We start from the raw sequence: 25,364 nt of genomic DNA, 5'->3' as shown, positions 1-25,364 counted from the left end.
ATATTATTGTATTATTTGTTTGGGCAAATGCCCTCTTTCAATATGAACACTTTCTGTAGTCAATTCCACCATGCCCGAGTGTGGAACGCATGGTGGAACACAAATACATCACATGACCGCATCCAACTGGAAGTCACATGTTTTTATAAAAAAAAAAAAAAAAAAAAAAAAATTTTCTCCAAAACCGGAAGTGATATGGCTGGCGGCATTTCTGAAGCACAGCTGGATGCAGTTGGACTTATCAAGGGGGCTACTTAAGCCCTGAAGGTTCTCCAGGAATTTAGCACTGAGGAAGGCCCTATCTAGGGCTGAAACGCGTTTGCACTTTACTGGACTTTTTACTGGGACTTTCATTTGGCGGTATTGTTATTGTCAGGGTACCTGTGGCCTCTACCTCTAAGGGAGGTAGAGACTTGGTGGTGTATCCGTCCAGGCGAGCTGTCTCCTCCGTTCCTCGCGGTTCATCCAGTCACTTAAACACCGGCCGCGAGGAATCCACGTCCTTTTCTAGCAGGACGCTCAATACGTGACGTCATGACGCTAGCACGAGCAATCTGTCACTCAAGTGTCCGATATCCAATCGGTACTTTTCAGAGGCGTGATTTCCATCCAGAACCAGGGTATTTAAGCTTACTCCTTACTTCAGCTCATTGCCCTGTCGTGGTTCTAGCTTGTCTAGTCACTCAGTGCTCTGGTATTCTAGTTTGCTCTTTTGATTTTGACTCGGCTCGTTGTACTACCCTGTTTCTCTGTTATCCCTTGACCCGGCTTGTCTCTCGCTTATCTGTCTTCTCGTTCCCTCGACCTCGGCTTGCCTCTGACTATTCTTTACTCTCGGTACGTTAGTCCGGCCATTCTAAGGCCCGGTATACGTACCTTTCCACTCTTTGTACTCTGCGTGTTGGATCCCTGTCCCGATCCTGACATTACGACAGGGCCAATGGATCCTGCAGGTACAAACAGTCAGCTTGGTTCTTCGGATCCCAGGTTTGACGCCATGGAACATAGGATGGATCAGATGGCTTTGGCACTACAGGCACTTTTGTTTCGTGCTAGTAATCCACCTGAGGAGACACGTACTCCTTCTATCTCTCCTGCAGTCTCAGGTCTAGAGGTAGCCACTGTAGGTGCTTCTTCCCGTATTACCCCACCAGTACGTTATGGCGGGTCACCGGAGAAGTGTCGTGGCTTTCTAAACCAGATTAGCATCCATTTCGAACTACAACCCCGCTCTTATCCTACAGATAGAGCAAAGGTTGGATTTATTATTACTCTGCTCATTGAAAAAGCTTTGAGATGGGCCAATCCTTTATGGGAGAATGATAATCCACTCGTCTATAATTATAATGCCTTTGTAGCTGCGTTTAGAAGAACTTTTGACCCTCCTGGCAGAAAGGTCAATGCAGCTAGATTAATGTTGCGCCTTAAACAGGAGAATCGAACACTTGTGGATTATGCACTAGAGTTCAGATCCTTGGCGGCAGAAGTTAAGTGGAACGAACAGGCTTATATAGATGTGTTTCTGAATGGGTTATCAGATGTAATTCTTGACGAGGTCGCTACTAGAGAACTCCCTGAAAATTTGGAGGATTTAATTTCTTTTATATCTCGTATTGATGAACGCTTAAGAGAGAGGCAGAACACTCGAGATAGGACCCGTAGACCCTCCTTTAAACTAGCGCCTACCTTTCAAATCTCTGAGTTCGAAGACTTACGTATTCCTGAACCTATGCAGATAGGCAGTACTCATCTCACTGAAAGGGAGAGACAGTACAGGAGAAGGGAGGGTTTATGTATGTATTGTGGAGTCAGGGGTCATTTACGCCTAAATTGTCCCAATCGTTCGGGAAACGCTCGCACCTAAGTTCCTCTAGAGGACAGGCCTTGGGTGTTTCTACTTTGTCCTCTATTCACAACTACAAGGAGCTCAGGCTTGTGTTACCCGTTTCTTTAAAGTGGGAGAAGGGAGTAGTTAAGACTATGGCACTAATCGATTCTGGAGCTGCTGAGAGCTTTATAGATCAGGGTTTTGCTGCCAAGCATGCTATTCCATCCCAGTTAAAAGAGACACCTCTGGCTGTTGAGGCCATCGATGGTAGACCGTTACTTGAGCCTGTTATTTTTCATGAGACCATACCGATTAACTTGACTGTTGGCATCCTGCATAAAGAGGATATATCCTTGATGCTCATTTCTTCTCCGTCTATTCCCATAGTTCTGGGGTACTCCTGGCTGAGGAGACACAACCCTATTATTAATTGGGAATCAGGGGAGATAGTTTCATGGGGAGAGAATTGTCAAGAAAAATGCTTGCGGAAGGTCTTACCTCTTGGATTAACTAATACATCGAATACCTCTGACAATCCTACAGAGACACAAATTCCGCCTCAGTATCTAGATTTAAAGGCAGTATTTGACAAAAAGAAAGCCGATACCTTACCCCCACACAGGTCCTTTGATTGCAAAATTAACCTACTCCCTGGTACCATGCCTCCCAGAGGTCATGTATACCCATTATCTATAAAGGAGAACTCAGTCCTAGAGGAATATATTCACGAGAATTTAGACAAGGGATTCATCAGGAGGTCCTCCTCCCCTGCCGGGGCTGGATTTTTTTTTGTTAAAAAGAAAGATGGTTCTTTGAGACCTTGTATTGATTATCGAGGCCTGAATAAGATAACCATTAAAAATGCCTACCCGATTCCCTTGATCACCGAACTCTTCGATCGTTTGAAGGGCTCTACAATTTTCACCAAGTTAGACCTCAGAGGGGCATATAACTTGGTGAGAATCCAGCAGGGACATGAGTGGATGACGGCATTCAATACTCGATATGGCCACTATGAATATACCGTCATGCCTTTTGGGTTATGCAATGCACCAGCAGTATTCCAAGATCTGATTAATGAGGTTCTTAGGGAATTTCAGCAAGAGTGCGTCATTGTATACCTAGATGATATACTCATTCATTCTAGTGACATTGAGATTCATCACAAACAAGTCAGGAGGGTTTTGCACAAGCTTCTCCAGCATGGCTTGTACTGCAAGTTGGAGAAATGTAGCTTTGATCAAACCCAGGTAACCTTTCTCGGCTATGTGATCTCTGGGGAGGGATTTAAGATGGATCCGGATAAGCTCCAATCCATTCTAGAGTGGCCTTTACCCACAGGTCTTAAAGCCATACAGAGATTTATTGGTTTTTCCAATTATTATAGGCGCTTTATTAAGGGCTATTCTTCCATTATTGCACCTATCACTAACATGACCAAACAGGGGGCTGACACTAAGAATTGGACTACTGAAGCTCTCCTTGCGTTCAAGACTCTCAAGGAGCTTTTCGCTTCCGCTCCAATTTTAGTTCACCCTGACACTTCTCTGCCATTTTTGCTCGAGGTAGACGCATCAGAGACTGGTTTAGGTGCTGTTCTATCTCAAAGGTTGGGTGTTGATAAACCATTACATCCATGTGGATTTTTCTCTAAAAAATTGACCGGTACTGAAAGCAGGTATGACATTGGTGACAGAGAATTACTAGCGGTTATCAAGGCTTTGAAAGAATGGAGACATTTATTGGAAGGTACATTACATCCTGTTACCATCCTGACAGACCACAAAAACTTGTCTTATATCGGAGAGGCCAAGCGTCTGTCCTCCAGGCAGGCTCGTTGGTCGTTGTTTCTTACCCATTTCAATTACGTTCTGACTTACAGACCTGGGTCAAAGAATTCTAAAGCCGATGCGCTATCTCGCCAATATGAACCCTCTGCTTCAGTTGAACCACTTTTGTCTTCCATTGTACCCAAATGCAATATTATTGCTAATACCAGTCTCAAAATTCATTCCCCGCTACTTGACCAGATCTTGAAGTCACAACATCTAGCTCCCGGAAACACTCCTGAGGGAAGAAACTTTGTTCCTCCTGAACTTCAACTGGAGCTCTTACAATGTTTTCATGAAAGTAAAATAGCTGGTCATCCTGGTATTCGCAAGACGTACTCTCTGATATCCAAGGATTTCTGGTGGCCTTCACTTCGTAAGGATATTGAGGAGTTCGTCGCAGCTTGTGAGACTTGTGCCAAGACTAAACTATCTCATGCATCCCCATGTGGCCTGTTACACCCCTTGGACATTCCTGAGAAACCTTGGTCCTGTTTGTCCATTGACTTTATCGTTGATTTGCCTGCTTCCAAAAGACAGACTGTTATTCTCACGGTGGTGGATAGATTTACCAAGATGGCCCATTTCGTGCCATTACCTAAACTTCCGACTTCCCCTGAATTGGCGGAGATTTTTGCGAGAGAAGTTTTTCGTCTACATGGGATTCCTTCAGAGATTGTTTCTGATAGAGGTTCTCAATTTGTCTCACGTTTCTGGAGATCCTTTTGTTCTCAAATGGGCATCAAATTGAACTTTTCCTCTGCCTATCACCCTCAGTCTAACGGAGCTGCTGAACGTACTAATCAAAAGATCGAACAGTATCTGCGTTGCTTTGTTTCCGAACACCAGGACGATTGGGTCGGTCTGATTCCTTGGGCGGAGTTCGCACACAATAACCTTGTTTGCGATTCAACTCGCTCTAGCCCTTTCTTCATGAACTATGGCTTTCATCCTTCGATTTTTCCTTCGGTTTCCTCTTCTCAGGGGATACCGTCGGTTGATGATCATGTCGCCAACCTGAAGAAATTATGGGATCAAACTCGACAAATTCTATTACATAGTTCCTCGCTGTTCAAGAAACACGCTGACAAACATAGAAGAGCGGCTCCTGTTTTTGTTCCTGGGGATAGGGTATGGTTGAGTACTAAGAATATTCGCCTAAAAGTTCCGTCCATGAAATTTGCTCCTCGTTACATAGGTCCTTACAGGGTTCTCACTCGTATCAATCCGGTTGCGTATCGCCTTGCTCTGCCACCTGCCTTACGCATTCCTAACTCTTTTCATGTCTCCTTGTTGAAACCCCTCATTTGCAACAAATTCTCCTCTAAGGTCTCCTCGCCTCGTCCTGTTCAGGTGGAGGGTCGGGAGGAGTACGAGGTCAGCTCCATCATTGACTCCAGAATTTCAAGGGGAAAATTGCAATATCTGGTCAACTGGAAGGGATATGGTCCTGAGGAGAGGAGTTGGGTACCTCAGGAGGACGTCCATGCTTCTCGCCTTCGCAGAGCATTTCACCTTCGCTTCCCATCTCGCCCCGGTTCATTCCGCCCGGTGGGCGTATCTGAGAGGGGGGGTACTGTCAGGGTACCTGTGGCCTCTACCTCTAAGGGAGGTAGAGACTTGGTGGTGTATCCGTCCAGGCGAGCTGTCTCCTCCGTTCCTCGCGGTTCATCCAGTCACTTAAACACCGGCCGCGAGGAATCCACGTCCTTTTCTAGCAGGACGCTCAATACGTGACGTCATGACGCTAGCACGAGCAATCTGTCACTCAAGTGTCCGATATCCAATCGGTACTTTTCAGAGGCGTGATTTCCATCCAGAACCAGGGTATTTAAGCTTACTCCTTACTTCAGCTCATTGCCCTGTCGTGGTTCTAGCTTGTCTAGTCACTCAGTGCTCTGGTATTCTAGTTTGCTCTTTTGATTTTGACTCGGCTCGTTGTACTACCCTGTTTCTCTGTTATCCCTTGACCCGGCTTGTCTCTCGCTTATCTGTCTTCTCGTTCCCTCGACCTCGGCTTGCCTCTGACTATTCTTTACTCTCGGTACGTTAGTCCGGCCATTCTAAGGCCCGGTATACGTACCTTTCCACTCTTTGTACTCTGCGTGTTGGATCCCTGTCCCGATCCTGACAGTTATTTTGTGTATATGCTGTGGTGCTTTGCTGCTTTTAATTTTGGCCATTATTGCAGTACCATACCACGCTGTATTTTATACATATATCTGCCTATTTTTGTCCTATATTATTAATATTTTAATATAATATTTCATCAATTAATAAACCCTTATTTACTCTTGAATTCGTGGAGTCTGGGTCTTCAACTGAAAATTATCGAAAGCCTGAATAGGCACCCAAGAGCAAAGTACATAGAGCTTAAGAGGCTCCATCCTTGTGAGTTCAATCCTCATATGATACAATTGTTTGTTTTTACCTATATGGAAAACACTATGTATGTCTCATTTGTTTTACAGATGTAACCACCATATCTATATCTGCAATAGGTGGTATATTCTTTTTACTCTGTATATTTTTCTAAGTGGGTGTGAATTATTTTAATTGTTTCACTTTACCTTTAGGTGTTAAGGGATTACACCTTTCTGTCACACTTACTTTTATTGTCTATTTTAAGTTGGAAGCGACTACACAACTATACACCTTGTGTATATATTTTTTAACATATACACACAGACAGATGGACATACTGAAACACACATACACACAGAGACTGACAGACATATTGACAAACACAGACATACAGAACCACACGGACACTGACAGACTCATACATAGACATACTGACACACTAACAGACAGACAGACATTCTGGCACACATACACACAGACAGACAGACACTGACAGACATACACACATACAGACATTTTGACACTCACAGACATCCATACTGAAACACACATACATACTGAACCACACAGACATTGACAGACTCACACACACAAAGACATACTGACACACTGACAGACATACACACATACACTGACAGACATGCACAAATACAGACATACTGAACCACACATACACTGACAGACTCTCACACATACAGATACACAGACAGACAGACTGGCACACTAACAAACATACACTGACAGACAGACATACACACATGCATACATACTGACACACGCACACACACTCATGCAAAATGTGATAACCACCCTCCAGTTTCTTACCTTTTCCTGGAGGGTGGCTTCCCTGGGGTCCAGTGGGCTGGCTAGGAGTTAAGCTCTCGCTCTCTCCCGGCCTGGCCCCCTTCGGAACAGCTCCTCCCTCTTGCGCTCCTGTTTCTATAGTTGGAAGTGACGCGCGGCTGTCACTTTCTCCCAGTGGTGCCGAAAAGCAAGGGCCCGGTCGCGCTGTTAAAGCACAAAGCGCCCGACCGGACCCCTGCTGACACAGGCCCACTGGGTGGCCCTAAGTGCATGGGCCACCCGATGGGCCCCCATAGATTGCGGGCAGAGGGCAAACGGAGCAGCTTCCTTGGGCCCCCAGCAGGGACAGGGCCCAGGGCAGCTGCACCGTTTGCCCCGCGTTAAAGACGGCCCCTGCCATAGCCATCCCCTTAATCCTGCAGTTAAAACCCTTGAGTTTACATTGCAAGGTTAACCTGCCTCTAGAAGCACTTCCATAAAATAGCAGAGTAAAATTATGGTATTTTAGTCAGATGGTTTCAGAGTGACCATCTGATTGTTGCACCTCTGCATTTTTCCACGAGGGTGCACTTCCCAATGCCTTCCTATTATCAAGCTTGATGATTTCAGACAAAAAGGTGGTACAGGGAGACCAATGTGACAAGGGAAAAAAAGTGAGTTAACTACCTCACATAGATGGTGATTAGGGCACTATAGCATTAGGAATACATATGCGTATTACTATAAAAGAAAACAAGGGGAAATACTTCCTCTTGGATATATAGGAAGGAAAGGTTATGGTCTGGAGAAAAGGGGGGATATCTACTAAACAACTGATAACCCAACCCACACCCTAAGTTGAATAGATAAACAATAACAGATAAAAAGCAAAATAGAAACAACTAATTGCTCAAACCAGGAGTTGATACCAACACCCAAAGAATACTAAATATATATAAAAGAGTGAAGAGATAGGTAAACTAGTAACAATACACAGTATCACTCTCAGTAAGCAGATAAAAACAGACCTAGGTCCCAATTGAGTGAATGTATCTCAATAGATGAATATACACTGTATCAGTGCAAATAGAGATTGTCCACAGTCTCAATTCAGATAATTAACAGACATTTTAATGATCAGTCCAAAAAATGTCCTTTTTAATGTAAGCTCATATATGTAAAATCTATTTTTATTTCTCAGTTTTTACTTCTTTATCTCTCATTTGATTACATTTTAAACCATAATGGTTTTAATACAACCTTTAAATGTATATTTTGTGGTTTTAGATAGATCATATGCATATGTTCTATTACCCATGTCATGTAAGGGTTAATAGTCATCAAGTATTGAAAGGGTTAACCCCATGGAAGGTTAATACTGCCGAAGGGGTATATAAATCCATCGACACATGATAGATGCATTCCTCTGATGAAGTGACAGGACGTCACGAAACGCGTAAGGCTGCATCTCTTCACACACTCACAGTGGAACGCATACCGAAGCGAAGTGGAACGCACACGGTGGATCTTTCCGACAAGCTTTTGTCAACCAGGACTCGAAAGCTGCCTCTGAAGCCGGCTCTGATGAGGCAGCATTTCTAGAGTATCCAGACTGCTGGGAGGAAGACACCAAAGGAAGGTTCCAGTTTTTTATGCTATCTGTGAACTATTGCTTATTTTTATTCTATTTTATTACAAATGTTTTTTGCACAATAAAGTCTCTTTATAAGAAGAACTTTCTGCTTCTGAAATATATATTGTACAGTTCAATGATTGATGCTAGAAGATAATTTTTCAGGATTTATTATTGACAATAGATGTAGAATTGTTTATCTCACATTTCTACATATGAAATATTCCTTTTTTCTTTCATGTATCACACTACTATTGATGGATATACTAGACTGTTACTAGAGCATATTTAGCTCATATTGGCCAGTTTCCCTGCTGTTTATATAGAGGTAGAGATGTACCGAACAGTTCGCTGGCGAATAGTTCCTGGCGAACATAGCTTGTTCGCATTTGCCACGGTGGGCGAACATATGCGATGTTCGGTCCGCCCCCTATTCGTCATCATTGAGTAAACTTTGACCCTGTACCTCACAGTCAGCAGACCCTCCCACCTCCTGGACAGCATCCATTTTAGATTCATTCGGAAGCTGCATACATTAATTTTTTGTTTATTTATTATTATTTATTTTTATTCTTTATTTTTGTAGTGCATGGAGGTATAACAAATGAGCATGTGGTACCCCAATGGCATTCCTCATGCTTTTCAAGTAACAATTGTAACAATAGGGTATATGTTAATACGTGCACATTTTATATGTTAAATTATTATGAGGTTTGTCAGTCAGATTCAACAACTTGGTAGTGTTTAGACAGGCGTAGACAATTTAAGAACATCTTTGAATTTAAACAGGCTTAACCTTACGTCATAGTGAATACGTTATATTAAGCAGTGCGAGTATATATATCTACATTTAGACAATTTAAGAACATCTTTGAATTCAAACAGGCTTAAGCTTACGTCATAGTGAATACGTTATATTAAGCAGTGCGTGAGTATATAAATCTACATACTGAGAACCAGGGTGAGGCTATCTATGTCTGAGGTGGTTAACCACTGCTGTCCTCTTTGCCCCCTCTCAACCATCCGCCACTCCGTCTCTCGCCTTGAGCAGTTCCTGCTCATCTGCCCACAGTCAGATGTCTGTCAAGGACATGTTTGAGCGTAAGAAGCCAATGTCACAAAGTCACCACCTTGCCCGACATCTGACAGCTAGCTTGTCTGAACTCTTAGCCCGCCAGCTTTTACCATACAAGCTGGTGGAGTCTGAGGCGTTCCAAAAATTTGTGAGAGGCAACGCAGAGAGAGGAGTCTGAAGAAGAGGAGTCAGAGAAGGAAGGTGGCTTTGAGGAGGTGGAAGACCAAACACAGCAGGCATCCCAGGGGGCTTGTTGTCACCTTTCGGGGACCCTTGGTGTTGTACGTGGCTGGGTGGAGGAAGAGCCCTTCAATGACATCAGTGAGGACAAGGAACGGGACATGGCTAGCTTGGTATCCAACCTGGTGCAAATGGGGAGTTTACGGTTGTGCAAATGGACTGTTTGCGGTTGTTTGCGGTGCGTTAAACGGGGAGTTTGGTCTGTCACTGTGAAGCGGGCGTAACCCTTACACTACCTGATCGATACAACATCATACCTGATGTTTTAAAGCACGTTATTCCAAACAATTTAGGAATGTTAGGTGATTTATGCCCTTTATGGATTAAAACCAGACTCTGCATCAACTATGTAATGATCCCCCTCCGGCATGCCACAGTCCAGGTGTTAGTCCCCTTTAAACAACTTTCCCATCACTAATGTGGCCAGAAAGAGTCCCTGTGGGTTTTAAAATTCGCCTGCCTATTGAAGTCTATGGCAGTTCGCCCAGTTCGCCCGTTCGCGAACATTTACGGAAATTCGTGTTCGCCGTTCGCGAATGGAAAATTTTATGTTCGCGACATCTCTATATAGAGGGTATACCAGCCAGATTTTACATATATGAGCTTACATTAAAAAGGACATTTTTTGGACTGATCATTAAAATGTCTGTTAATTATCTGAATTGAGACTGCGGACAATCTCTATTTGCACTGATACAGTGTATATTCATCTATTGAGATACATTCACTCAATTGTGACCTAGGTCTGTTTTTATCTGCTTACTTAGAGTGATACTGTGTATTGTTACTAGTTTACCTATCTCTTCACTCTTTTATATATATATATATATATATATATATATATATATATATATATATATATATATATATATATATATATATATATATATATATATATATATATATATATATATATATATATATATATATATGTATTACTAACTCTGGGATGTGTAGAGTGGTGGTTTTACTTGAACACATGGTGCAATTTTCTGCTTCAATATTGTGAAAATCAGAAGACTGTTTAATATAGTATATACTGTGTTTTCATAACATTACCTTTTTGTGACAGTTTCCAAACACAGAAGTTTTTATGATATTGCATTTTCTTTCTGCCCAAGCTTTACAGTATGGATTTTTATCGCAAGGGAATACTTGTGTTTCTGTATTTTTACAAAACGGGTCAGTTTTCCAAGAGTCGGCAAATCTCAGAGTTTCAACAACTAAAGATCCATCCCTTGCTTTGAAGTCATCCTTCATATTTCCATTGTTATTTCCACAGAGGCCGCAAACCTTTCCCTATGTTGATTAAAAAAACAAAAAAAAAATAATGGTAACTGAAAAACAATGCACAATACTGCAGTACTTTACAATCTCAAATGTAGATTTATAAAAATTCAAGTTCAATTGCAGCTTTTAGCAAGGTCTGCCTCTAGATTTAGTATAGCATAATATGGCATTAAAAGAACACTATAGGGTCAGGAAACAAAAATATGCGTCCCTGATCCTTGGGACACAGAACCACAATCTAGCCCCCCCTATAGTAAAATCTTACATTTATTCCAATCTGCTGCTGCTGGCTCTACCACTGATCTGTTTTGTCTGGTCTCTCTACTGAACTGTGAATGTCTGAATTATACACAAGTTCCTTTTAGAATGTAGGAACATTTAGTTTACAAATTAGTCAATGATGATGATAATTTTTCTGTAGCCACCATCTGTATTTAGTATTTTGCTAAAGCTTAGGTATTGGAGATTAGAACTAGTGTATTTAGCTGGCAGAAGACAAGATTATCAGGTGTCCACAAAGGTATAAGCTCAGCTAACTCAAGATAGCATAGATATTATAGGTTAGAACTAGTGTATTAAGCCGATAGACAATAAGACTATCAGGTGTCCAAGAAGGCACAAGCACAGCTAATTTAAGATACCATAGGATTAAGCTGTATGTTAAAACTTTAAGAATGATCCTAGGTTGCCTTCTACATTATATTCTAGTCAATCACCTTGCTTAATAGGTCATAACTGTACTGAGATAAATAGGGACCTACTAAAAGGGACTTTGGCTGTAATGTACTAATACACATTGTTTTAGAGACTAATGATTGCTAAACCTCTAAATATTGATTTAGCTATAAAAATTGACCGGTAGAGCTACCAAGAGTTATCTATCTTACTACTCCTTATTGCGCCTAAATCCAATGTTTAGACGACAGTCCCCTATTTAGTGCCCTCAGCAGCACCTCATCGTCTTTGGCAATTTGTTACAAATAGCTGCTACATTTTGGGACACAGCAATTATCTTACTGTTTCTATATCCACTAGGGCAGTACATACAGGAGATAATTTTAAACACTTGTAACAATATTGCTCTTCTCTGTTTTAATCTTTGGATTCAGTAGTTTACAAGGGCATTCTAGATTTTTCTCTCATCGATTTTATGTATTACTATTGATATATTTTATACTGTATCTAATAAAGGTAACATTTCGTTTTCATCCTTTATTGCTTTACTATCTAGGCATATTTTCTCTAATAGGGAACACATGTATATTATTATTTTTAGTTTTTTTCCTGTTTGCAACTTATGACAGGTTTTATCACCCATTTTTTGTGTTCCCTTTAGTTATATGGGCTAATTTTCTACCTAAAAAGGTGCAATCCTGCTCTACTCTATATACTTCAGAACTACATCCAGACTTCTGATCAGTATGCTGCTCGTGTGGGCACACAAGCCGATGTGAGCGCATGAGCAAGCATGCACGTGCATGGAGGGAGCCCTCCAGAGGCTTCTCAATAAGAAACCACTGATTGGCTATGTTAACAATGCTGGTATTTCAGATACCGTTTGCTTTCGGTTCGTCGGGGACTGCTAAAGGCTGAGTGATTATAGTTTGCAGTTTGGGTGTTAGTTCAAACTTTCTCCAGAAGAAAATGCAGTATCCCAGTAAATTCTCCAAGCAATCAGACATATACCCAAACATCAGCCTTAACTAGATGAAAGGTACAACAGTAATGAATTTACTCAGGCTAACTGACTGGTTTATATGCAAGTCCCCATGCAAGGAGTTTACCGTGACATATTCCAGGGGCATTCCCCACTGGACCTGAGAGGGGACTATGGCAAAGTACACACTGTAATTACATTGGCTCTCAGGTACAGGACACTCACACACAAAACAGGATAATTCCTCCCCTGTGCCTGTGAGATAATTGAGTCGAGAACTGTACTAAACTCAATTATCTCCAGGCACAGAAAACATACATTTTAATAACACCTTGAAAGTACCCCCAAAACACATGGAAATCCACAACAGTCACATCCCTTTTTAGCCCCGATCTGGGGGACCAACATATCTAAAAATCACCCAGATCGATTCAAGGGTTTGTGAATTCCATGGAAGTCATAATTTGTTCTAAAACCGAACAAATCCACAAACTGTTCCCCTGGCTCATAGGTAGTGTTTGTTCCTTTAGATCGTGGGAATAACCGAATAGCAAATAGCACTCTCCTGGCTGGTCAGTGAAAAGAAGCACGGGTTCGCGAAGTTGACCGGCGTTCGGGAAGTCGAGTGTCCGATTTTAGTTCCAGACATTCAACAACCAAGTCCCGCTGCCTCTTTTTGTGGGAACAAGATGGCCGCTGTTTTCTTCAGCATGTGGCATTCGGCCACACGACCGGTGGCCACACAGGGGTGGCCCTTAATCTGCAGTTTGCTTTGTAGTTAATGGGCCAGGGGGGTGGTCGGTGTTCAGTAGTTTAATCTACCGATCGAGGAAAATCAAAGTTAACGAAACAAAAGGTGTAGTTTCTTCACATTGCTCCCTCTTAGGTCCATGGGTTGGCATACCCATCTAGACCCTGCTGGGTTGGCTTGGGGATGTTCGGAAAGTCAGTCAAGATTCCAACTCCATTTGCCAGGATAAACCATCAGCATTGCTGTTCTGTTTGCCTGGCCTGTATTTGCATGGTGAAATTGTAGTGTTGTAGGGCCAGGCTCAAGCGTAACAAATGGGGATTGTCCTCAGTGACTCTGTTTAACCGGATGAGGGGGTTATGGTCTGTCATTAAAGTAAAGGGATAACCGTAGAGGTATGGTTGTAATTTCTTTAATGCCTATACGAGAGCCAGGCATTCCTTCTTCACAGTGGCATAGCTGACCTCTCTGGGTAATAGTTTCTGACTGAGGTCCCAGCCCAAACATGGAGGCATCTGTGTGGACAAGAATTTTTAAGTATGGTTTGGGGCGGCCAACACAGGTGCCTCGCTCAGCGCCGTTTTAAGTTTCTGGAAAGTGGCAGTGCACTCCAGGGACAATGCTATCTGTTTGGTCAGTTCTGTGAGGGGTTTGGCTAGGGCACTGTACTCAGGAACAAACTTGTGGAAGTATCCCACGGTTCCTAGAAACGCTAATACCTGGGTCTTGGTACGGGGTTGGGACCAGTTGCAGTAGCTTCTACCTTGGCAGGTTCGGATCGCTGTTTGCCAGACCCTACCCTATGGGCGAGATACGGTACCTCGGCCATACCGACATGGCACTTGTCAGGATTCAGAGTGATCCCCGCTGCCTGAATTCGCTTCAGTACCATAGATAGGTGTTCCAGATGATTTTCCCATGAGTGGCTGTAGATGGCAATATGGCAAGTACGCACATGCAAAGTCCTGAAATCCCTCGAGAAGCCTATCGACCAGCCGCTGAAAGGTTGCCAGGGCTTTCTTCATCCCGAAGGGCATAACTTTAAACTGGTATAGCCCAAATGGGGTAATGAATGCCGACTTAGGGATGGCAGCTGGCTCCAGGAAAATTTACCAATAACCTTAACACAAATCTAGGGCAGTCAAGTAATTCCCCCGAGTCATGCGATCTAGTAACTTGTCTATCCTGGGCATGGGGTAGGCGTGGGTTACTGTCCTGTTGTTAAGCTTCCGGAAGTCAATACAGAAGCGAGTCGTGCCGTCTCGCTTGGGTACCAGCACTACCGGAGAAGCCCAAGGACTCTGAGAGGGCTCTATAACTACTAGCTTTAAAATCTCTTACATCTCAGACAGCATATTCTCTCTGATGGCATCTGGGATACGGTATGGTTGTTGCTATAGGGGAGTTTCTCCCTGGGTCTCAACGTGGGTCTCAAAAACTTTTCCCTCTATCCCTGGAACAGTTGAGAGGCCTCGGCCTTCTCTACCGGGTTTAATTTTTTAACCAGCCTGACTTGTTCTATTTCCCAGAGTAAGGGGCGAGCAAGTTAGGTAGGAGAAAACGCTCACTATCCTTGAACGAAGGGGTCCCTCAACTCCAGAACATAGGGCACAATAGGTATTCCTCCCTCTCCTGTGTTACCCTCCCAGTGCTCCCGTATGAGGTCTAGGGGTTCCTGGACTTTTCTCCCGTACAGGAGTTCGAAAGGGGGAGAACCCTGTAGACGCCTGGGGCACTTCGCAGTAGGCAAACAGGAGGTGGGGGAGAAATCTTTCTCGAGGCTGCGAACATCTTAAGCATCTGCTTGAGCGTGCCGTTAAAATGTTCACAGAGTCCGTTCGTTTGGGGATGGTAGGGAGAGCTGAACAGGGGATTCACTCCGCAACTCTGCCATAATTGTTGGGTCACAGTTGCGGTGAATTGAGTCCCCTGATTACAAAAAATCTCCCTAGGGAAACAAACCCTAGTAAAATATTTTACTAGAGCCTTGCCCGCATTCTCTGCCTCTATATAAGATAGAGCTACAGCCTCAGGGGAGCTAGTAGCATAGAGGACTACCGTGAGGATATAGCTTTTTCCCAAGGTGACGGGCTTACTGAGGGGCCCTATCAAGTCCACCGCTACCCTATGGAAGGGTTCCTCAATGATAGGTAAAGGGTGTAACTTGGCCTTCGGGTGGTCACCCCTCTTCCCTATCCTTTGGCAGGTGTCACACGTCCTGCAGTAATCCTGCAGGTCCCGTATAATCCCTGTCCAAAAGAAGATATGAGTCAGCTGGTCTTTAGTCTTCAAGACCCCCAGATGTCCCGCTAGGGGAATGTCATGGCTAAGCTTAAGTAGCTCAGCCCTAAATATACGGGGTACTACCAACTGCCTTTTGGCTATCTGCACAGCCCCTCTACCTATCTCCCCTGTTGTGTATAACAAACCCTTGTCCCACGCAAACCTTTCCTGAGCTCCCCCTACTATACCTTTCTAGTGTGGGGTCTGCCCTACACTAATGTAAGAGGACAAGACTTGCTCAAAACCCTGAGGGGTACCCCAGAACAGGAGAGGGGCTTCGGTTAAGGGATCCTATCTGAGGTTTCTCAGAGTGTTCTGGCTCCCCCCTGCGAGCTTGCGATCTAGTGGTCACTGGGCAGGTGTGGGTGTGCTGGGAGGTTAGACAGCCCAAGTCATTCCCCAACAACACCTCAGCTGGTAGTTCCTTCATTATGCCCACCTCCACATGCTTGGTCCTGAGTCCCAGTTGAGTGGCCATGATGCTCTCGGTTGTCACCTGCTGCCTGGACGAGGTTTGCCTCATGCAGAGTCGTCCACAGCTCCTTGCTGTGGTCTGGGTCACTAGGGGCCTCCTGGTGGAAACAATGGGCCGCCACCCTAGTGGGTTGGGGCAGTTGTGCTTATAGTGCCTGGGCTGTTGACAATTGTGACATACGAAGGGAGGACGTCGGGTGGGTGCTGGAGCAGGTGCTGGGGTTAAAGGAGCATGTCTGGGTGGTGGTGGTGCAGTTTGTACCTGGTATGAGGGCCTGAAAGTATTCATCCGCCAATTTAGCTGCTTCCTCCACTTTCTTAGGTTTACGGGCCCTCATCCAGTCTCTGATCTCTGTTGGAGTGTGATCAAAAAACTGCTCTAGTAATAATAGTTGTAAAGCATGCTCCAGAGAAGTTGCCCGGTAGCCCTGCATCCAATTTTTGGCTGCCCGGTGCATTCGGACGGCCCACTCAGCAAAAGAGACAATGTAATAGAGCAGCAGGAAATGCTAGCTGAATGCTTGGTTGTATATGAAGAGGTATTAGCAGTAGAAAGAGGGAAGTGCTCATGCCATTGTACAGAACACTGCTGAGACCTCACTTGGAGTATTGTACGCAGTACTGGAGACCGTATCTCCAGAAGGCTATTGATAATTTAGAGAGAGTTCAGGGAAGGGCTACTAAACTGGTTCATGGATTGCAGGATAAAACTTACAAGGAAAGGTTAATGGAACTTAACATGTATAACTTGGAGGAAAGACGAGACAGGAGGGATATGATAGAAACATTTAAATACATACAGGGAATCAACACAGTAAATCAGGAGACTATATTTAAAAGAAGAAAAATTACCACAACAAGAGGACATGGTCTTAAATTAGAGGGGAAAAGTTTTAAAAACAATATGAGGAAGTATTACTTTACTGAGAGGGTAGTGGATGCATGGAATAGCCTTCCAGCTGAAGTGGTAGAGGTTAACACATTAAAGGAGTTTAAGCATGCGTGGGAAAGGCATAAAGCTATCCTAACTATAAGATAAGGCCAGGGACTAATGAAAGTATTTAAACAATTGGGTAGACTAAATGGGCCGAATGGTTCTTATCTGCCATCACATTCTATGTTTCTATGTTTCTTTATAGTTTTTCCTGAGCCCCCTAAATTTCCTCCTGTATGCCTCAGGTGTTACAGCATACTGGGGCAACAAAATATCCTTTACCCATTCATAATGGTGTATGTCTGAGTCGGGTACTGCCCGGTACCGATACCGTCTCTGCCTGGCTTACAATCATCTGCTGTGCCCTCTGCTTTGCGCTGACCTGTGCCAATATTTGGGCTACATGCTATGGCAAAGGGTTGGGCCCCAACAAGCAGAGTCTCCACATAACCTTGCGTTGGTACTCCACTTCCTCCTGGCTTACATCTGCCATGCCACTGGCTTGATCGTCCTCCATCAGTTCAGTGATGATGGTAGCTTTGCTTTTATTGGTTGCCGGCTGACACCGGGCTTCCAGTAAATCTTTTAACATAGCTCTCTTTAGCTTCTCATACCGCTGGGCTATTCACTGATTCTCCTGATTCGGGCGTTTCATTGGACTGTTCAGATCCCAACGCTTGCCACCAGTTGTTAACAACACTGGTATTTCAGATACCCATTCGCTTTCGATTCCTCATGAACTGCTAAAGGCTGAGTGATTGTAACTTGCAGTTTGGGTGTTGATTCAAACGTTCTCCTGAAGAAAATGCAGTATCCAAGTAAATTCTCCAAGCAATCAGACACATACCCAAACACCAGCCTAAACTAGATGAAGGGTACAACAGGAATGAATTTACTCAGGCCAACTGGCAGGTTTATATGCAAGTCCCCATGCAAGGGCTTTACCGTGACATATTCCAGGGGCATTCCCCACTGGATCTGAGAGGGGACTATGGCAAAGTACACACTGTAATTATATTGGCTCTCAGGTACAGGACACTCCCGCACAAAACAGGATAATTCCTCCCCTGTGCCTGTGAGATAATTTAGTCAGGAACTGTTCTAAACTCAATTATCTCCAGGCACAGAAAATATACCTTTAATAATACCCCGAAAGTACAACCAAAACACATGGAAACCCCACAACAGTCACATCCCCTGCTAGCCCGATCTGGGGGACCAACATATCAAAAAAATCACCCAGATTGGTTCAGGGGTTCGGGAAGTCATCATTTGACCAACCACACATAACGCCAAAACTGTCCAAAACAGTTCCACAGTTTCAGAGGTAGCGGTTCCCCTAGTTCGTGGGAACAAACATAGCGCTCTCCTGGCTGGTCAGTGAAAAGAAGCAGGCGTTTGCGAAGTTGACCGGCGTTCGCGAAGTCGAGTGTCTGATTTTAGTTCCAGATACTCGATGTCCAAGTCCCGCAGCCTCCTTCCATGTGAACAAAATGGCTGCCTTTTTCTCCAGCATGTGGCATTCGACCATACGAATGGCAGCCACACAGGGGGAGACTGCAGTTTGCTTTGTAGTTAATGAGCCAGGGGGGTGGTCGGTGTTCGGTAGTTTTATCTACTGAAGAAGGAAAATCAAAGTTAAAGAAACAAAAGGTGTAGTTTCTTCATAGGCTAATCCCCCTGAAGGAGACTAAAAAATTTTGCAAACTGTTTTAAGATATACCCCAATTAATTAATGAATTAAAATGCCTGGGGGTGTATCTACTAAACAGTGATTTCAGGTTTTTTTTTCTAATATGTGCAGTGGATTGATCCTTTAACTACCCAAAAGGAATAACATACAGCGTTTGTGAAAAAAAAAAGTTTACTTTTACAGCATTCTGTGTTTAATTTCTTTATAATTACGTTTTTTTTTTTTTTATTATTCTCATCACCTGCTCTGTCTATTGAACTTCAATCTGTAAAAGAGGCTGTTGTTGGCTCTAGCAGGCACTTAACAGAATGGAAGAGTCAATCTAAACTCTGTACAGTAAGGGAAGTTATACAAAAATCATACTATTTCAGGAAGTGTGTAGGATGGCAGAGTGAGTCACAGCCAGGGAATATGTGAATAGGGCTGCATAAACAAACAGATTTAACAACTCAGGGGAACATAACTTACCATGTAGACTGTAAAGGCAGAACCTATGCACCAAAACTACTTTATTAAGCTGAAGTTGTCATTGTATTTAGAGTGTCCCTTCAATGCTTTATCAAATTTAATTGTTTGTAAATAAATACAAAAGTGCTGTTAAGTATTTGTCACAGAATAAACAATTATACCATACAGTTAAAAATAAAGAGGGAAAGGATACTAAAACTTAAATTTTAAAACACGTGTAGTAAAATGAAAATATCAATCAGTAATTCAAAGTAAATAAAATGCTATCAATATACATTTTAACTAACAAGCCAGCAGTATAATATATTAGCCTAATATGATTCTGTGTTCAACAGGCCTGCTTTATTAATTCTCTATTTTCTCTGCAACAATCTTTTTGATCCTTTATTTAAAGGGACACTATAGTCACCTGAACAACTTTAGCTTAATGAAGCAGTTATGATGTATAGAACATGCCCCTGCAGCCTCACTGCTCAATCCTATGCCATTTAGGAGTTAAATCCCTTTGTTTATGAACCCTAGTCACACCTCCCTGCATGTGACTTGCACAGCCTTCCATAAACATTTCCTGTAAAGAGAGCCCTATTTAGGCTTTCTTTATTGCAAGTTCTGTTTAATTAAGATTTTCTTATCCCCTGCTATGTTAATAGCTTGCTAGACCCTGCAAGAGCCTCCTGTATGTGATTAAAGTTCGATTTAGAGATTGAGATACGATTGTTTAAGGTAAATTACATCTGTTTGAAAGTGGAACCAGTTTTATTTTCATGCAGGCTCTGTCAATCATAGCCAGGGGAGATGTGGCTAGGGCTGCATAAACAGAAACAAAGTGATTTTACTCCTAAATGACAGTGAATTGAGCAGTGAAATTGCAGGGGAATGATCTATACACTAAAACTGCTTTATTTAGCTAAAGTAATTTAGGTGACTATAGTGTTCCTTTAAATAAAACATATAAAACAGTTTAATGCTAAATGCTATTGTTTTGCTGGAAACACATATTAATTAAACAGCTCAGAAATAATAATAATAATAATAATAATAATAATAATAATAATAATAATAATAGTAAAATGAAATGAAATGTCATCATTTTGTAATTATTTACTTACATTCCAGCGTGAATCTAGTCGAACTGTCAATCTTGTATATCGGTCCCAGATACAAGTAAGTCCATTTAGAAATGAGAAAGTTATGTATAAACCAACTGTGTTCATTGAATATAAAGGTGTATATTGACTACTTGAGCAATCTAATATTTCAGAACTTTCGATTATTGCGTTTCCATCTTGGAGAGTAATGACAATCCCCTGGAAAAAAAACCCACCAAGATATTTTTGTGAGACCTAGTGTTTTATTCATTCATTTATTTAATATTATAGATACATTTATAAATTATAGACACATTTAAACATGTAAACAACATAGATACCTGAAAATCAATTGTTATTTTTCTTGCACAGGTTTTTCCATCATCACAGCAGGGTACACTTTGTGCTAGGATTCGAAATGTCCCGTGATCACTATTGCAATAATCCTGTAACGATAAAGTTATTATATAGAGGAAAACATACATGATTACAAAATTTTTTTTTTTTTTTAAACTACTTAAATAAGTTGACTTTCATCACTTATAGGGAACATTTAATGTATTTAGAAACCCATTAGAGAAACATAGAAACATAGAATGTGACGGTAGATAAGAACCATTCAACCCATCTAGTCTGCCCAATTTTCTAAATACTTTCATTAGTCCCTGGCCTTATCTTATAGTTAGGATAGTCTTATGCCTATCCCACACGTGCTTAAGCTCCTTTACTGTGTTAACCTCTACCACTTCAGCTCGAAGGCTATTCCATTCATCTACTACCCTCTCAGTAAAGTAATACTTCCTGATATTATTTTTAAACCTTTGCCCCTCTAATTTAAGACTATGTCCTCTTGTTGTGGTAGTTTTTCTTCTTTTAAATATGGTCTCCTCCTTTACTGTGTTGATTCCCTTTATGTATTAAATGTTTCTATCATATCCCTCCTGTCTCGTCTTTCCTCCAAGCTATATATGTTAAGATCCTTTAACCTTTCCTGGTAAGTTTTATCCTGCAATCCATGAACCAGTTTAGTAGCCTTTCTCTGAACTCTCTCTAAAGTACCAATATCCTTCTGAAGATACAGTCTCCAGTACTGCGTACAATACTCCAAGTGAGGTCTCAAGTGTTCTGTACAATGGCATGAGCACTTCCCTCTTTCTACTGCTAATTCCTCTCCCTATACAACCAAGCATTCTGCTAGCATTTCCTGCTGCTCTTTTACATTGTCTGCCTACCTTTAAGTCATCAAAAATTATCACCCCTAAATCCCTTTCCTCAGATGTTGAGGTTAGGACTCTATCAAATATTCTGTACTCTGCCCTTGGGTTTTTACGTCCAAGATGCATTATTATCTTGCACTTATCCACATTAAATGTCAGTTGCCACAACTCTGACAATTTTCTAGTTTACCTAAATCATTTGCCATTTGGCTTATCCCTCCTGGAACATCAACCCTGTTACATATCTTAGTATCATCAGCAAAAAGACATACCTTGCCATCAAGACCTTCTGCAATATCACTAATAAAAATATTAAAGAGAATGGGTCCAAGTACAGATCCCTGAGGTACCCCACTGACAAGCCCAAGCTTCGAATATACTCCATTGACTACAACCCTCTGTTGCCTGTCACTTAGCCACTGCCTTACCCATTCAACAATATTGGAATCCAAACTTAAAGATTGCAGTTTATTGATAAGCCTTCTATGTGCAACAGTGTCAAAAGCCTTACTGAAATCTAGGTAAGCAATGTCTACTGCACCACCCTGATCTATTATTTTAGTTTCCCAATCAAAAAAATCAATAAGATTAGTTTGGCATGATCTCCCTGAAGTAAACCCATGTTGTATCTGATCTTGAAATCCATGTGTTTTTAGATGTTCAACAATTCTATACTTTAACATGGTTTCCATTACTTTCCCTACTACTGAAGTAAGGTCTTCTGGCCTATAGTTGCCCGACTCCTCCCTATTACCTTTCTTGTGAATGGGCACAACTTTCGCTAACTTCCAATCTTCTGGGACTATTCCTGTTAACAATGATTGGTTATATAAATCTGTTAATGGTTTTGCTAGTACACCACTAAGCTCTTTCAATAACTTTGGGTGTATTTCATCAGGTCCCATAGACTTATTTGTCTTTACTTTTGACAGTTGAAATAGAACCTCTTCCTCTGTAAACTCACGTGTAATAAATTACATTTATCTTTTTTCTTAACTGAGGTCCCTTTCCTTCATTTTCATTTATAAATACTGAACAAAAATATTAGTTGAGGCAGTCAGCTAGACCTTTATCATCTTCTACATATACAGACACACAGATACAGACACTAAAAACTTTAGTCCCCCTCCTGTTTTCTACCTTTAGGTGCAGGAGAGGGATTTCCCTGGGGGCCAGTAGCTACCTAATGCTGATGGGAGTCAGAGCTCCCACTCTGACTCCCTTCTCTTTTTCTATGGTGCTCTCCTCCAGCACGGCTCTGTTAGCTGGGAAGTGATGGCTTCCTCCCAGCGCTCTGATGTAATCACTGGGACCTGGTTGCACTCTTAAAGCGCTGCAGCGCTGACTGGGCCCCAAGTGGCCACAAGAGCATGGGCCACCAAACGTGACCCTTCAATGCGGTCCCTGCAATTGCTCCGTACGGCTGGGGTTGCACCACAATGCTAGCGGGCACCCCGGTGCAGGGTCGGACCTGTGACCATGGTAATTCCGCCACTGGTTACATTTATTGTAAAGTGTCAAAAACAATATATTTATTGCTAATGATAATCATCACCTAAGGCCAGTGATATAGAAAGTGGAATTCCTTTAAGTATTAAAATTATAATTTCAGAGAAGTCAAACTGGAAAAAAAGTAATTCAAACAAAATCCCAATTCACATACATTAAAAGAATATTTAACACCATGAACACTTAATCATGAAGTAGTGGTTATGATGCAAGGAGTACCTAGAATCCACCTACTCTAATTAGTCAGACCATTTTAGAATGGTTTGCTTCCTACACTGCTCTCTGCCTCCACTATTTCTTCTGTAGTGCCAGAAGCTCCTAAGCCCTTAACCGTTGGGCTTAGCTAAGACAGAGAGTAGCAAAAGTAGTAGAAATTAGTAGAGGCTTCCTATTAGGAGCTTCCAGCTCTCCATAGGAAGTAGTGGAGGTGGGAAGCAGTATAGTTGCTTACAATTGGGAAGAGGGGATTCCAGGGAACACCTTGCACCATAACCACTATATATTGCTGTTGGGGTTATGGTGCTTGGAGGGCTAACTTAAGAACCTGTATGTACATTTTTTCTCATAAAAGAAAGATGCTGCTTGTTCATAATACCTCATGTTTTCATTGTTTTCTAAAAGTCTTTTTGGAATTACCATACTTCTTTTTTGTGGTACACAGTAATACGTGTAAACAAAAGCCATCTAACCAAATATACGTACAGTGGGTGGAATGTTTCGGTTCAGGGTTAAATATGATGGTATTAGGGTAGATGAAGTAACTGTGGAGATAAAAGTGTACAGGCACCTAGTGCAATATTGTACTGTGTAATAAAACTTCAACATACAATGTATAACTCAGTACTCACAAGGAGGGAGCCAATTGGAAATGGCTCAGTCCAGACGCCTGTGGGATAGTTAGAAGGGATCCCACTCCCTTCCTAAGTGCAGGTGATGTTCTGTATCTCTCAAAAAGGAATGTCCACACCAATATAGAATTGGGGACTAAGTCCTTTTATTGATAAAGTTAAAAGTGGATATACAACACAGTAAAATAAAATGAAATAAAATCAAAACAACAAACTTGATAAAATCCACTAAAATCGTACTAAAGTAAATGAGTCCACTGTGGGATAAAAAGGATTACTTGCAAAGTATATATTGGTGTGGACATTCCTTTTTGAGAGATACAGAACATCACCTGCACTTTGGAAGGGAGTGGGATTCCTTCTAACTATCCCACAGGCGTCTGGACTGAGCCATTTCCAATTGGCTCCCTCCTTGTGAGTACTGAGTTATACATTGTATGTTGAAGTTTTATTACACAGTACAATATTGCACTAGGTGCCTGTACACTTTTATCTCCACAGTTACTTCATCTACCCTAATACCATCATATTTAACCCTGAACCGAAACATTCCACCCACTGTACGTATATGACTTGCTGTGATTTTTAGTGTGGATAGAGAGGTTACCACACGGGTGTTTTGAGTGTTTTTGGTATCTATTTGGGTAACACGCTGTGACTCTGTACTTTTATTTGTATCTAACCAAATATGTAGTACAGATTTCAAATATGTAGTGGTTGCAAATAAGTGATTGATGTTTTTTCTTAAACTTACCTCAACAATTGTATACTGGCAGAGACCATCAAACGTGAACCTCTTTTCATCAAATCCCATATAGTCTCCATCCCCATAGACATGGCAAGAAGATTCACACTTATTGTTTGTACAACTCCAAGCACCTTTGTTGCAGACACTGTCCAAAACAACATTCACATTACAAAATGGTTAAGTATTTAATTTTTATTTAATGTTTCTACTGGAAATTATTTTTACATCTATGCATTTTACACAATGAAACTCTAAATTATGTAAAATTAATTCTGACACATCTATGTTTTGCTTCTCTCCAAGCATGTGCATAAATAAGTTTAGCTCATGAAGCCTAATTTACCATTTTTTTTAGATTCAGGGCTGTTTTCCATGCTACACAATACATTTTGGGAAAAGGGTTCTAGCCACAAGCATCACAATATAAACAGTTAATGTCCTAATGGAACAAATAGTAAGTTGTTTCTTTATGTATAAACTAATTCACCAGTGGTGGCTGGTGAAGTTTTAAATAGGAACTGTCATTTCTCTGAAATGTACACTGTTGTATATAGCCTTAAAAATTTCCTGTTGCCCCCTGTGAGTTAGGGGAACACTAAAAAAAATATAGGCGGACATGCCATTGCCTCCCCAGCTTCCACCCCTGGTCAGC

The 25,364-nt window shown here is 41.9% G+C and overlaps 1 protein-coding gene across 1 annotated transcript in view; it reads right to left on the bottom strand.

Moving 5' to 3' along the window:
- The window catches only part of MUC19 (mucin 19, oligomeric), a 118,523-nt gene that overhangs the window by 25,226 nt on the left and 67,933 nt on the right, over positions 1–25,364 (bottom strand). Inside the window, exons 14-17 of the mRNA XM_063446227.1 lie at positions 24,719–24,857; positions 20,732–20,836; positions 20,412–20,609; positions 10,812–11,051 (exon numbers count right to left, since the gene is read on the bottom strand). Of these exons, the coding sequence (XP_063302297.1) occupies positions 10,812–11,051; positions 20,412–20,609; positions 20,732–20,836; positions 24,719–24,857 (682 nt within the window). The remainder of the gene's footprint in view (positions 1–10,811; positions 11,052–20,411; positions 20,610–20,731; positions 20,837–24,718; positions 24,858–25,364) is intronic.

Source organism: Pelobates fuscus, chromosome 3 (genome assembly GCF_036172605.1).
Source record: "Pelobates fuscus isolate aPelFus1 chromosome 3, aPelFus1.pri, whole genome shotgun sequence".
Classification (NCBI taxonomy): Eukaryota; Metazoa; Chordata; class Amphibia; order Anura; family Pelobatidae; genus Pelobates; species Pelobates fuscus.
The sequence above is the reverse complement of the archived record's forward strand: the minus strand, read 5'-3'. Positions and strand labels throughout refer to the sequence as shown.